Consider the following 15,751-nt stretch of genomic DNA (forward strand, 5'->3'; position numbering starts at 1 on the left):
GCTGACGAGCACAAACATGGTATTTCAATGTGACGGCTCAATTCAAACAAAATTAGATACACTGTCATTCAAAAAAAGCAGGGTAGCATTAATTTTTCATAGAAAAAATTTGTTGATAATATAGAGTTTTGCAATTTATAGCTGATCGAAAACTGATTAACTCTTGTAAAATACATTTTTTTGTCAGATTATCAAAAGTGTTTGAAAAATCGTGCATACCATTTTGATGAACAGTCTGTACAGTTCTTCACAATGGACAGTCCGCGTGTCTACACCTCGATAATATGTCATGTAATAAATCTTTGAAAAGAAAAGGTAGTGCTAAGTCTTAAGTACAATCGTGATATTTTCAAGTAGATGAAAATGAGGAACCAGATATGATTAACCAAAAAGTTAACCATATCTCGAATAAAACTGGAAATTCAACCAAGATAAGACTTTACAATATCAAGGAAATATACTTACAATTAGCTATGACAATGTACAGCCACTTATACAATTGAAATTAAAATACAATTCTCCTATAGTTTCCACTTGTCTTTGCTTTGATGTATTTTTGTAACTTTTTTATGATTTTTATTATTAAAACATTTTGTGTTTTAGAATTGAAGTTGTATATTATTATGTACATTTTCAATTCATACTCTTGCAATTCATATTCATACAAATATTATTGAATAAATTAAGTGCAAACATATATACTAGTGGCTTACAAAGAATAATATAATCGATCGAAACTGAAATACTGAAACTGAAACTGAAACTATGCTTGCTGATTTGTATAAACGTGATTTTACTGTAACATACAAGTGCAAAGAATTAATATGTTTCATACGCTACTAGCTCTTTCCAATGGTTAAAAGCTAACAGAAGAAATTAGTATACATAAATATTTGTAATTGTGCTGAAGTATTAGTACTTAGTATTTTATGTTATGAAATGTTGTAAGAGATATAAATTGATCTTTCTGCAATAAATTTTAATATATTGCATATAATAGTGAATAAATTAAATAGTAGTATATCTACTGAAAATTAGTAGGTATTGCATTTGTGAAAAATTGTATTTGATATAAATTAATAAAAAACTGAGAAATAAAATCAGAAATGGTACTACGAGATGATGAACAAGACAAACAAAAATGATTTTCAATTCATTAATATATACTGTATTAAACGGATGGTCAAGAAATTAATATGGCTGTTAGGCGCATCCTGCAGTGAGGTTCATGGTATTCAATAATATTCATCTTTAAATGCTTCTGCGATGACTCTTTGCAGGGGACAATAATGAATGTACAGCTATTTACAAAAATATTCGAACGACCAGTATTCAATCTTCAATAAATAAAAGTATCTATATATTTTATACTTAAGTTCTGAAAATAATGTTATAGCTACTGTAAGACACAAGTATCCAAATTATGTAGCTACATAAATAGTTGATTGAATTTAATAGTCATTTTATGCGTTTCCTGCAGAACTTTCATACGTTGTTTTCGACGAGAACTAGACGTGTCATAACTTTCAAAATATCTGAAGGGTCAGGTGATTGTAACATCAGTGATGGTTTCGATTCATCAGACAAGATTTAGACTTTGAGGAAATTTCATAGGATAGTCATCAGTTAAAGAAGCGCATTAAGTATAAAATAAGAACGGGTGTCGAAATATCAAGAATCCTGATTGGTTATTTTGTTGGAGAGAAATGGCCAAATAGGTTTCATAGAAAATTCTTAGTTCACAAGTTACCTTCCTTTAGAAACACATAATGAAATTTGACATTTGAATGTCAAAATTGAAACATTTGAATCATTGTGAAAATCATTTTGAATTAGCTCAAAGTTTCTTTAAACTTCATCAGAAGTATTTTACTTAGAAATGTTACTTTTAGTAAATTATGTTTAATTAATTTATCTTGTTTTTTCGAACGAGTAAATTTCCTTGAAGTCTGATCGATGTACAGATGAATACAAGCAAAACAATAGGTATTTTGAATGTTTAATATTTTGGACTTTATGTAAAGAACATAAGATACACATTATATCAGTTTTGCTCACTTGATCATTTAACGTAGGTACATTTAGAAAATAAAGAAAATTAAATCAAGTATTAATATACTAATTGCAGAAGAATATTAAAAAATTCTAATAGAAATAATTTTATTATTTCTAATGTATTTGGAATTCGAATTTGTAGTTATGTGTACGTACATTTTCTTATTTGTATCCCATAGTATTTAATAATATGAACTATATTTTTTATATTTTGTACTAATTTTCCATTTTTCTGTACTATGCGAAAAAATGGTTTGTGATTTCTAAACCTTAAATTAATGGATTATAGTTTATAACTTTTGTATGGATTAAATTGACTTACGTGAGGATGCCAGTGCAATGGATGGATCTGCGAGAAATGGTACAGGTATGATTCACAGTTACATTTAGAACGATTTGATGTTCGTTAGTAATGATTCCAGTATTGTACATACAGTTATTATAAGAAAATTAAAATCTATATTTTGTAAATAACTTCCATGAATAGCAAAACAATATGCAGTCGAATATTTTTCATTTTTTATGTTGGCTGAATGTAATATTAATTGCACTTGAGATGTTTTTGATAGTACCGTTAGAGATTTTTATTATTGGATCGAGTGAAATGATACTTTTTATAAGACAATGATATATTCTGGTGGAGCCGTAAATCACGGATACAGGATATTATTTCATACATTTAGTATGAAGTACTAACTTCATATCTTTAGTATGAAATACTAATTTCATACATTTAGAATCCTTTTACAGACACTATATTTTATATAGTATAAAATTACTATCATTCTATATTGTACATATGTAGACACTACGTAGGGTCTCCCAAACAAAGTGCGAGAGCCGCGCTAAACAACTTTTTACTTTGCAAAAATGTCCTCTGAACCTTTGTTAACGAGTTATTAATGAAAAACATCGACCAATCAGAGAGCGCGGATAGCGAGCGCTCGACCGACCAGTGTCGGAGCACAAGCTATATTCCCGCACTTTATTTGGGACACCCTGTATAGTTGATAGAATCATTCGAAGTTTGTTTACTGTATCTTTTTAATAAACAATAAATATTTTGATGTCTTCTTACAATTAGTGTTCATTATTTTATTTGCTTATAAGAAATGCAATTTTAAAATTCTTCCATTATGACATTCAGTACCTTTTTTACTTTGAAGGAATAACTTCAGATCTCTGGTTACACATGGCTGAACACACATCAGAGAATGATAATCAAAAAGGAACAACGTACCTCTTTGTAACAAGGAAGAATGTTACGACCAAGCGTGTACAAAATCAAAGGAACAATAAAAAATTCTCTACTGGCATTTTGTCATCTTCGCTTTATGGAGGCTCTGTAGAGAGAAACACGAATTTGGTTTTTAAGTGAAAATACTCTACGAAAAATATTCCTTTTTAAGTCTAATAAATAAATTAGAATTACTTTTAAGTATTTAAGCTTTAAACTTTCTAAATATTTAGATTAGTTATAAACATTTGATTAGTTATAAAAGCAAACAAATTTTAAAGTAGGATGTACCACATTTATTTTCTTCATCTTGTCGAAAACTAATTTCCTAAAATTCGATAAAATTAATATAATAAGTAAGAGATATCTCTTAATAATAGAACGAGATTGCCCATTTTTGTTAGGCAACCCTGAATGAATATTTAGTTAATATAGCGTGTGTTGTTACATCTTTATCAATAGTATTTAAATTTTTAAAAATCCAATTCAAACTCTATATAACAATTATAGCACAAGTCCATAAATTGTATATTTGTAGTAGGGGAGAATGGGGATATAAGTAACATTTTTTACATTTAACTAGTTGCCAATTACCATTTAATTTTTAAAGATATTAAACAAAGCGTATGCCTTAAGAAAGTGTGTTTATTGGTCTACCATTTGACCCACGTTTTAGCATCATGTGATAATCAATCAAAGTGATACGGCAGTTTTCGCGGTTTCTGTCATTGCTACATTCATTCTAGAGGATGGGAATGAAAATAACATACTATGAGAACAAAAGAAAAATTAATAGTTTCGAGAAAGACGAAGTAAAAACATTTTTTTACAATGTAATAATAAAATATTTCATTATAAAAAAGCGATAGAAAGAAGCATTTAAGTAAATATACTTTAAGCAACAATAAAGAGAAATATATTTTAAATAACGAAAGATAAACAGTATGTACAATTTCGTGTGTACATTTATTTGGTATCCTGTATTGGTTTAATGATATTTTTTATCTACTCTAAATTACAATTATGACAGACGTAATGAAGATAACATATAGTGCAGTCTTCATGAGAGCAACCTTTATAATTTAGATACTGGATCCATTTCTCTTTCAAACAACTTTTACTGAAGGGCTTCAGACAAACCAGATATACAGGGTGGGTGGAAAATCGTAGTACAATCAGCCAGGGGGTAATTCTACGTAAAAAAAGTAAGGAAAAAATTTGGTATTCAATTTTTTCATCTGAGGCTTTGTTTTTGAGAAAATTGAATTTGAAGTTTGCTCGACTACGCAATGCGATTTACTTATCGTATATTCTATTACTGGTTGTCTATGACCATGCTAATGTTTATAAACATTGATAATGACAGGACACTTTTTTCAATGCTGTTGTAGAATTTGCGACTACGACCACGATTTTCATGACATGATACAAATGAGCCAATCTCAGCTGTCGTTTGCTCCACTCTCTGTATGACTCTCCTATCCGGATGTTGGCGATTAAGAAATTTTTCTGCCTAACATGTACTTGCAACAGAAGTATTACCTCCACAAGCTCCCAAAGGGAATAAAATGTCAACATACTTTCAATTAGAATACCTCGATTGCCGTAACTTAATAATTTGCAACAAACGAAATGAAATGAACTGTTACGCAGTCTGATAAACTTTGACTTTTGTCAGACATCGAACTATCTGAGTATTCCCTACAGGACCTTATCATCATCAATGGTTATAAACACTAGTACGGATAAGAACAATCAGTAATAGGAATACATGATGAGTAAATCGCATTGCGTAGTTAAATAAATTTCAAGTTCAATTTTCTCGAAAACGAAGCCCCGCATGAAAAAGTTCTATAACACATCTCTTTATTTTTTTTACATAGAATTACCCCCTGGTCGGTTGTACTACAATTTTTCACGCATTCTGTATACTGGCATTGTTATATGGAGAATCCCTATTCTATACATGCTATTTCACTTGCCAGTGTGTACACGCTGAACTTTCATGTGGACGCAAAATGTAACATGTTACTTTCGTCTCCATAGTGAAGCGCTACTTTTATCTCCACCCACGTTTTTCAGAATAGAAATGTTATACCACATAAATTACGAAAGATTTATTGAAAACAAATACAAGAATTTATAAAGACATTATCTAAAAATGCTCTGACAAATGGTTGACTTAATATTTATAGTTTAATTATGAATATTAACAAAAAAATCAAAATAACAGAAACTTATCTGAATGATCTAAATACACAAATTCAGCTTGGACACTTGCGATTTGTGTTATTGCTCAGCTCCAATTAATTAAATAACTATACAAAACAAATTTTTTGGAAGTATTTGCCGCTACTTTTGTTCTCACTCTCCTCTACATATTTAAGAAAAATATGAATTACATCATATGTATATGTATAACATCCGATTAGTATTTATTATTGTCATCTAATTATTATAGAAAGGTGTTAATATTAGTAAAACAAACATGTTATAAAATGAGAATTATTATTGATAAATTTAACTTCAACAGGGTTTATAGATTAATAATTACGGGTTAATAATTTCTTATACAATCTGTTGTACGATCAGATCATATATGACTATAAGAACGATAATCCTATCATGTCAATACGCGGCTGTCAGATGAGATATTGTACGATATTATCGAATGCTTTTATAAATCCTTTCATAGGAATTGTTTTAGAGACAAAAAAAGCAATAGGTGTGTCCTATTGATAATTAATTAGAAACAATTTCCATATTGGTATCATTGTTATTACTATCTAATTTTGTTATTTGAGTAAGGTAGATGTATCGTTATGTATTTTTGATGATTGGTTGAATTCCATGAATTTATGAATCAACGTCGTATAAGGATACCTATGTTTGTGTTTTTTATTTTTCAAAACCGCAACATTTCTTCTTTTTTCACACAATGGCACTGATACTACATGTATCTTTCTTCTTTATTTTTTATTCCTTCGATAAAGTCATTACTTCTGATACTGTAGTAAAACCTGTCACGGTCTACTTCAATATAGGAATGATAATATATACGAACAATTCAATCAGTTCTGGCCGCACCAACAGTCTCTATTTCTCTCCTTCTGATTTAGTGGCTCCCACGTAAGAAAGAGATAGAGAATGTCAGTGCGGTCAAAATCATTTGAGTTGGGTATACATACATACGTATTTGCTTTATGATAGATTGTGATATTTATTGTAAAATTGTCATGCAGTAAGCTTAAGTTTCTGTATAGAAACTAAATACGCGCTGAACGGTAAGTTTTGAACAAATAAGATAAATAAAATTTCAGTTTAAGAGAATTAAATGTACAGAGTGTACGACAAAAGGTGTCAGAAAATTTTGAGGATAATCGTCTATGTCATAAGTCATAATAAATTGAAGAATGACGAAACTGAATTTGTATAGTCGTAGTGACTTGACTAACGCGTGTAGGCAGTAGTATAAATTTCCGCGTCAGTTGTATTTTAAGCGCTCTTAAAAGTACTTTTATTAACTAATAACTCAAAAAAGAAGCATCAGAGGAATTTAGTCATTCTTAATCTTTATCTTCTTTTGAGATATAGACTCACTTCTGAAGATGCGAATACACCAGAGCTCGTTCTTGGCGTTCGTAGAAAAAATAAGTAAGGGTGATAAAAAGGTTGCGAATCATTTTCAAACATTGTTTACGAATAGTGTTCGCGAACTGTTCGCTGGTGTAGACCCGGCTTTACATAATGTCCACTCTGCTTCCATTTATGCTTTAAAGTTAACATACCTGTACCTATACTAAACAAACAATCAGAAAATTCTGTAATTTTATAGATACATTACAGCAGAAGTAGAGGAAGAAAGTCATACATCATACAACCAAAATATACTTTGTTGTATTTCTTACGGCTTAAGATTTTGTAAAGCTTCAAAAGAAATGTCCGAAATGTTTGTAGGATATGGATCACGGATATTTAAAGTTTTATAAAACTAAAACCGTAAGAAATGTAACATAATATATTAAGACCTTTTTATTCTATTGTTGCTTTTCAATGTAATCGTAAAATTACATAATCCTTTAACTGTTAATTCCGCATGTTAACAGTACCAGGGATGTTAACTTTAAAGCATTATTGCTGCAAAATATCTTGCAAATTGTTACTCTACATTATTTTGATCCTGTTTCACGTGATTACGGCTTATCCAGTGATGTCAGTCGAAGTTATTGTTATTTTAAAGCAAGATCCCACTGCTGTAACTACACCGCGTAGGCGAATTCTCCGGATGCGCGGCTAATTTTGCGTGAAAACACGTTCCTTAAGAAAGAACTTCAAAGAAAAATGTATCCAATATCATCTTGTTTTCCAGTTAAAGCAGTTTTTGTCTTCCAGCAATAATAATGACCACTGATTTGTTCCTTGACGTGTTATTTTTATTAGTCATCTCTGCTGATTTTTGTTAATTTCTGACAACTCTATCAATTGTTTCGTTTCTACACTCTTACAGATGCAGTATCCGTTATACAGTTCCGCTAAAACATCTGTAAAAGTTCAGTAATTAAACAATTGATAACGTATCAATAATTAATAACAACAATTCACAAGTGTGACCAGCAAGCCTAGATTTGTCAAACCACTCTCTTGGTGATAACAGCACGTGTGGGAAATTTTTACTATAGTAATATAGTTTTGTGATCATTTACATTTAGATTAGTAATGACATGTCGTACAAATACAGATATCGCAAACATTAAAAGATGACCATTTCAAACCATATCCTGTTTAAAGAGTACAAGAACTTTTTCATACTGATTTTCTTCCATGTATAACATTCTATACCCGGTTTCTACAGATATGTGCTATTGACCAGCAATTCCTAAAGGCTGTATTATTTACTGACGAATCTTAGATCTCTAAAGGCGGAATACTTACTTTTCACAATTTTCATCAATGGGGACACATGAATATCTGCCTGCCATTACGTATATAAAGAATTAATATCAACTTAGCGTTAACTAGAATTTTTAAAGGAAGATTTAGTTGAATTATTGGAAGACGTGCCACTTGAAATCGTGGGTCGTACGTATGTTTTATACACGATGATACTCCACCTCATTTTAGTCGACCACGAAGCCAGTGTTTAAATAAGCGATTATCAAATAAATAGATTAATCACAGAAAGTTAATTAACTGGTTACTTTGATCGTCAGGCTTAAATTCTTCGGATTTGTACTTTTAGGAATAGCTAAAATGTTTAGTTTACAACACACCAGTAAATAATGGTCAGGAACTACGATAACGTATTCAAGAGAGTTGTCAGTAAATTCGAAAAATACCTGATAGTTTCGAATAGGTGAGAAGATCTACGATGAAGCGTTTAGAAGTCTTCGAGCCGAAAGTACTTATCTCGAACTATTTCTGTGAAGATAATTGAACTAGTATGATACAAACACAGATATAATTTGAAAATAAGATCAAATCGCATATATGTTTATATGAATTTCTTTTCTCATTTTAGTGTATTGAATTTACCCATGACGTTATTCCCATATATTTTAGAACATCTTGTTTAGAAAAGTTTTCATTGACCGCATAAGTGATAAATCATTTTTATCAATAATAGGCAATATAACTGTAGTCCTTGTATAATGAAGTAACGAATATATAACACCATCAAATGTGAAACTTGGTGTATGCACACTAGTTCATATCTATTCGTTCATCCCAAAAATTAAAATGAACTTCTCGATAATACAACATTTATCACCAATATACTTCCGTGTTTCAGCATCTCATGTAGAGTGAGGTGTGAAAACCTTGTTTCTGCTACATTACCCAGCGACTACTTTATTTGGTTCCAACTAACACAAAGAAAGATTTTTAGACTACGCATGTACCTTTCTCTAAATCCGACGTGCGCGCTAACATTTGAGTGCGCAGTTTGATGATTTTTAGGAGGTAGTTCGTAAAAATCGACTCGCTCAAGTGGTTAACAAGTTTGTTACGTCGCGCAAAAACAGCAGTTGGATCTTGCCTTTATAAGAAAAGCGCGTGTTTCGAGAAGTTTAAACGATAAAACAAATGTTGTATGACAATTATTTAGTTTATGATGGGCGTTTGCAAATTCAGAAGTTTTGTACCTGCAGCCATTCCTCGGTTACCATCACCGCCGGTTCCTCGCCCTCATAATCCTCTCCATCACCCGTGTTCTGATCCTGATCATCATTCTGATCCTCATCATTGCCCTGATCGTTATCATTCTCCTGCGCCTCCTCTTTCTCCTGGTTAGATGCTTCTCTTACCTCGTCCGCATCATCGTCAAGACACGGATCGTTCTGACAATCGATCGTCTGCTGAAGGTCTGGCCCGTCGGGAATGGATTTGCACTGCTTCCTATGCTTCTTCTCGCGGAAGTTTCGAGATCTTGTCCTGTGACCGGAGCCACAAGTTGTTGTGCAGGAACTCCATTCGGTCCACTCATCCAGGGCGCACATCTCGGTGTCCAAGAGTGGTCTAATGCGGTCTGATCTGCTACTGAAACGAGAGAATGGAATGTTTGTAGAATTTCTGATTGAGGATTTTTGAGGAAAGATAAAATCTTTTCATTTCAACCAGCTAATACTTATGCAAAAAGATATTTAACCCTCGGACGATCGACCTTGAGTCAAATTTAATTCAACTATTTTGTGTATAAACTTTGCAAATCACAAATACAGAATAATGTTTTCTACATTTTGCATTCGTATTATTGTTTAACCATCCTTTAAATGTAACATATCATTTTGGTAGAAAAACTATTTTTAAAGTAGACAGAGTGTTACATGTATACGTTTTAATATTTTCAGTGGCGGTAGAATATCCCAATTGGATCACAAAATGTCCTATAACATAATGTCCGATCTGGTTTCGTTTTACAGTAATAATGCCTTAAAGTTAGCACTATGTTCTGAAACAGAGAGTAGCCCGTGCATATCGGCGAGACAAACACATTGAAAGAGCTCGTTAACCTAGAGAATTCCGTTGCTTGAGAAGATTGTGTTTGTTTCGGAAACCCTTAACATGTGTTAAGACCCTCATAGATAGTCCCTCAATGAGACTCATATTATAAACGGTCCCTGCTCTGTCGATCACTGGATCAATCTTGAACAGCCGGCTGCCGGCAGTCTTTGGGGTTACACTATATGCTTGTTACCTACGTTCTTTTCCGTAAGCATTTTTGATCTTTAAAGTTTTATAAATATTAAACGGTAAGAGATACAATAAAACGTATTCAGACTTTCTTCTTCTGTTGCTCTTTCTTAATATATCTGTAGTTCACTATATAGACATGTTAACTCTGAAGGATTATTACTGCAAAACGGAAGCAGATCGGACACTATGCTATGGGACGTTTTGTATCAAATTTTGCCCCATTTGAGGTCTCCTACTACTCCTTAAAATATTGTTACACCCTGTATATTGGTGTTCCGTCGTAAGCGGAAAAGGGCAATAAATAACGAGAAAGTTGGGCCTACAATTAGGATTGCCTGTCGAAAGCTCATTGACAAAAATGGACGGGCTCGCCGTCCTTGTATGTGGTCTGGACAAGCTCACAGCTTGCTGACGTAACCGAGATTTCTTGGGAGAATTTCATCCCTCTCCTGCAGGACTCGGCGACGAAAACAAGTTACGCCTTAAGTGTGACCACCAATTAGGTCCCAAATTTTCCGCCAAGAAAACTGGCTCCACCCACACGGAGGCTGAGAGCGAGGTGCATTTTTAGAAATTCGTGAGATTCGTTGTAACTCTCTACAAGAGAACATCAATAAAGGACACCTGTGTATCACAATTACAAGTGCAATAACACGCCATTAAATTGCCGTCGAAGACGTAGTAGCTGCACGCACAAGAATGTACCTACGCACGTGTGTCGCGACAAAGCCGAATACACGCAAACAATTGGTATGGGTCCAAAAAGACCCAGGGTCGACGTCTTACGTCGTGGCTGAAGGTCAGCCGACCGAAGGTTAAAGTATTATAAGTTCGTGTTGCCGTTTAAGTTCAATAAGCTTACAGATATGACTTCCTAAGCAAAGCTACAGTGTCAACAGAAGAGCGGCTTTCCATCGACTAAAAGGTGGGGGTTCGTGTGACGTCCGGTTAAGGAGTTAAAGCTACCTCCAGATACTCGTGCTATCGGAACCTCATGCCAGAGTGGAATTGTATCTCCTTATGTTGCAAGACTGAAAACGCAAATATTGAGAATTACTCCCTCCACTACGCATGCTAATGCACGGGCTGCTTATCTGTGAGCTCGGTGCTTCGGGCAGCTTCGAACAGCTTCGGAGAAGGTGGAACCTAATGCGCACTCTCTCACTCTTTGAAATGTTCAAATCACAATCGCTGGCAAGCGGCAAGCGGCACACACCTCGCGCGAGCCATATCGATTGCCCGGATATTTTCATTTTCTAACTTAGAAAAGTATTCTAATGAAAGAAAGTTTCGAAAAATTTTTGTTGCAGAAAAACTTATTTAAAGACCATCTGGTTACGTTTTGACTGTTGAAAAAAGAGCTTTTTTTAAAAACTTTGTATGTTTATTAACCCAATTACATTCAAACGGCTGAATGAATTTCGATGAAACTTTATATCTAAATTTAATATTCTCATCTTAAGATAGTACTAGATTTAGAGCAGAATTGGTACATAAATAATGATATTTACCTCTTATAATTACCTGAATTTTCTCATATACATATACATATATGTATATTCATAGTTCGTAACAATTTAAAAAAACGTTTCGAATTAGTTTTACTGAGAATTAGATTTTATAGAAAGAAGTTAAACGAACTTTCTTTCTGTCTATTTTACCAAAGAAGTGGTTCAATTCATAATTTGCTTTTGCAACACTGATTTTCTACACTTTCCTTTATATTGTTTAAATTTTAAAATATACAACGAATAACTGTGTAGATGTATGGTAATATAGACTCTGTAACGTAATCTTTCAGTACATGTCAATTTTCCATCACGTGCTCTTTAAACCTTCTGTTTAAGCTCATACTCACGTTCCAAACCGTCTCATTCGCAAGAGGTTGTTGAAAATGACCCGCAAGTAAGAAATGTACTTTAATAAGGGTATAGCAACTGATGAAAGACTGACAGACAGTGTTAAGCACGCTTAAACTTTTTGGGTACGGGCACTCACATGTGCACATGTGCACATGTATATTTTGCTATTAGGTGGGAAGATAAAGATCTTCATTTGGAAAGTTAACGCAACGCAATTTAGTCTGGAAAATACTGCTCTTATCGAATTAACCCTTTCTGATTCAGAATTAATTGTACTTCAGAATTCAAGATTATCATAAAATAAATTCTCTGATACTGAAAATTAGTTAAATGTATTAAAATGAGAGTCCACTCAAGAGTCGATGGCCAAGGCCAGTAACGTGAACGTTGTCACAGTCTTCAATGTAAAATATTTATATTAACCAAAGGAACATTAAGTCGCACGAAAAAGAGTCCAGATACATGAAAACGTTTAAATGAGTATAATAATACTGTACAAAAATGGCAAAGGAAAACAGTGAATACATACATTTGGAGTGCCATCGCCCACAAATCGTTACACTGATATTCGAAAAATACGATGCTGCACGATCCGCGATTGCGATTAGAGGGGTGATCGCGCTACGTGACGGTTAACGGTTAGACCACATTGATGGCTAATTGTTACGTAGTTAAAGCTTTATGACATTTATAGCGTATGATAAGTAAGTAGATATTTATACATGTATATATAGTAACATGTACATATTAATACTTGTAGTTTCCCTATAATTCCCCTTTCTGCAAACTAGAGTTTGCTTTTCTTTTGTTTCTTTTGCTTTTCTTGCGTGTATATACATTTATTAGTAAGTGGGGGGCAAAAAAACATTGTTTTACTCGGGATGTATGTAAACGTTTAAATGCTATTCTAACATTTGAATGTATTTTTCTTAACATTATTAAAGATTTAGACCCAAAAATCTACTAATTAAATAGCTTTTTGATATTAGATAATAGTTTTTCATTTCTTGCAAACTATAACTTTTTAATTTTTGTGATTTATCAATTTTTATTATTAAATTTCACAAACGTATTATTCTCCCGAGTTCCGTTTATATTACAAATTATCGTCTAAAAATTTTAATTTTACTAGCTCTAGTCTAAAATATGACAAAAAAGTTAGAACAGTCGGTATTGCACGATTCTCTCCTATCTTTTATATCTACATATGTATTCTTTTATGTTGTCAATTTTATACATGTATATGTTTTTCCATGGTAGCCTTTTGGTACCCAAAACTTTTTTGACAGACATGATCGCTGCTGTTTAAAGTGCTTCGGTTGAAAGTGTAACAACGGGAACAAGAGTCACGTTTTACTTTAAAGGCAAGTTTATTGGGGTACTGGGGCCTACCTCTAGTAGTAGCTATGCACGAATTGACTTCATCGCAATGGAATCAATCAGGAGATTTTGGATAACATCACATAACCTTCTACCTTCAAGGAAGTTTATTCTAGGCGAGATTTCAAGGGAATACCTCATGCACAATCCACCCTTTGAAACCCTACCTAACTATGAACATTTAGTGTACCAGAGGGGTTCGGAAACCCCACTCCCTTTCCAAACAAAGGCTATTAAGGATACTGCGAATGACCATTCACCCACAAGCAACCACCAAGCGTCCAAGGAAGGATGAATTAGGTTTCATCCTTTACTAGGATTATTGGAATGGGATCAAAAGACTTCACTTGACCTTGTTGGCTACAAGGAATTTTGTTCTGGACTAAATTAAAGAGACCAAACTATGAACAGATAATTGAAAATAACAAAATTAGCCACTAAAAGGGTGCTTATATTTTAAATAATGTTCTTTTGTATATTTAGATTTTGTATATTTAAATTTTGTATATTTTGTATATTTCGGCAGTAACAAGTTATTCAAAAATTGATTTTAAATGTTGTATTTTGCACAATAGAAATATAAAAATTTCTATCTGCAAAATCAAAGAAAATAAACAAAGTAATAATAATGCATAACAGCATTATTACATACTATGATTGATTCTGTCTGTCTTTTATAAGTCTGCGATTGATGAATTGAGCAATTCTAAAAGTATCATCTATTTTCTTTGGTAGAAAAATTGTCAGGTAGTAAGATTCGATCATTTTGATAACTGTTCTATCTCTGTTTGTCTGTCATTTGAATTTCAAATGAACCTTGACACAGACGTCGTCCATGTAATATCATCTCGACACAGTCAGTTTTCCAACAGTTCTAGCGAACATAGGTTCTCCAAAATTTTAATAAGCTAGTAGTACAGTACCAAGTATCAGTACAATGACATAATGCTGAATCTAATTTCTAACAGTTTACATGCATCTGGATCATAAACTTCCGAACGAGTTTATCTAATCACGCTCCTAACGTCTTCGATTCATAGATAGTTAAGAATTTAATTCGGTTATTCCACTTCAAAGACTTTGTGAAAGAAGAACTTAAAAGTTAAGTACTATTTTTTATAATCAGTATTGATTACACTTCCAGTACTTACATATTTTCATAAATTTTTGCATTCTTTTAAGTTGATGTAATTTGTAATTAAAAACAATATTCAAGAGTTTATAATACAATAACAAGTGATATCAACCATGCCATGACATTCAATTTACTTCTACGAGAATCCGAAGATATGAAATCGAAACTAGATGATAATTATTTTCAGGATAAGGACTTAAAGGTATGTAAGAGGGGTTCTACTAACGCCGGACAGCATTTAAAACCAAACATTTGCGGTATTTTTAAAAAATGAAACACAATAAAGTGGTCAAACTGTAAACGTGATAAAGGGGAGAACGCTTCCTCTTTTGGAGAATGCTCTCCCTATGTATTATAATTTTATTCGAGCATATCTCGAAAAGTAGGGAGGGATATTCCCCCTCCACGAATAATAAACTCAAATTTTTGGCAAGTGTAATAATTTTAAGGATATGAGAAAGAAGAAAAAATTTCTCTAAGTCAAAAAGTTTCTGGATTCTCAATCTCAAGAATGTAAAAAATCTTAAGAACCTAAGTTTTGATTATATTTACTTACAAGGTGGAATATTTGAAATCATAATTGTACTCATCTAAGTTGAACTCCAAACAAAATTCGGATTCTCAAGACTTGGAAATCTTCAAAATTTTTAAGAATCTAACATTTTCGAGAATATTAACATTATCAAGTAACGTAATCCATACATACTTTCAAGGCCTGATCTTAACGACCTGATCTTCAAAATAATTATCAACTATGTTTTCGGTTTCTTGCACACCTCTAAAAACCCTGACAATATTTAACGAAACGAATACTGAAGTAGCATTTGTGTTCTCGAAATGTTCGAGAATCTCGAACGTATTCGGATATCTTGAAATTTTCAGAATTCCGTC

General features: G+C 32.7%; 1 protein-coding gene across 7 annotated transcripts in view; it reads right to left on the reverse strand.

Moving 5' to 3' along the window:
• LOC143177589 (spondin-1) overlaps window positions 1-15,751 on the reverse strand; it is a 219,721-nt gene that overhangs the window by 85,086 nt on the left and 118,884 nt on the right. For 4 of the 7 annotated variants that reach the window (XM_076375619.1, XM_076375617.1, XM_076375622.1 and 1 more), the window contains exon 10: window positions 9,433-9,826. In XM_076375619.1, the coding sequence (XP_076231734.1) occupies window positions 9,433-9,826 (394 nt within the window). The remainder of the gene's footprint in view (window positions 1-9,432; window positions 9,827-15,751) is intronic. The other 3 variants (XM_076375621.1, XM_076375618.1, XM_076375624.1) reach the window with 2 other exon arrangements.

The sequence above is a fragment of the Calliopsis andreniformis genome, chromosome 3 (genome assembly GCF_051401765.1).
Source record: "Calliopsis andreniformis isolate RMS-2024a chromosome 3, iyCalAndr_principal, whole genome shotgun sequence".
NCBI lineage: Eukaryota > Metazoa > Arthropoda > Insecta > Hymenoptera > Andrenidae > Calliopsis > Calliopsis andreniformis.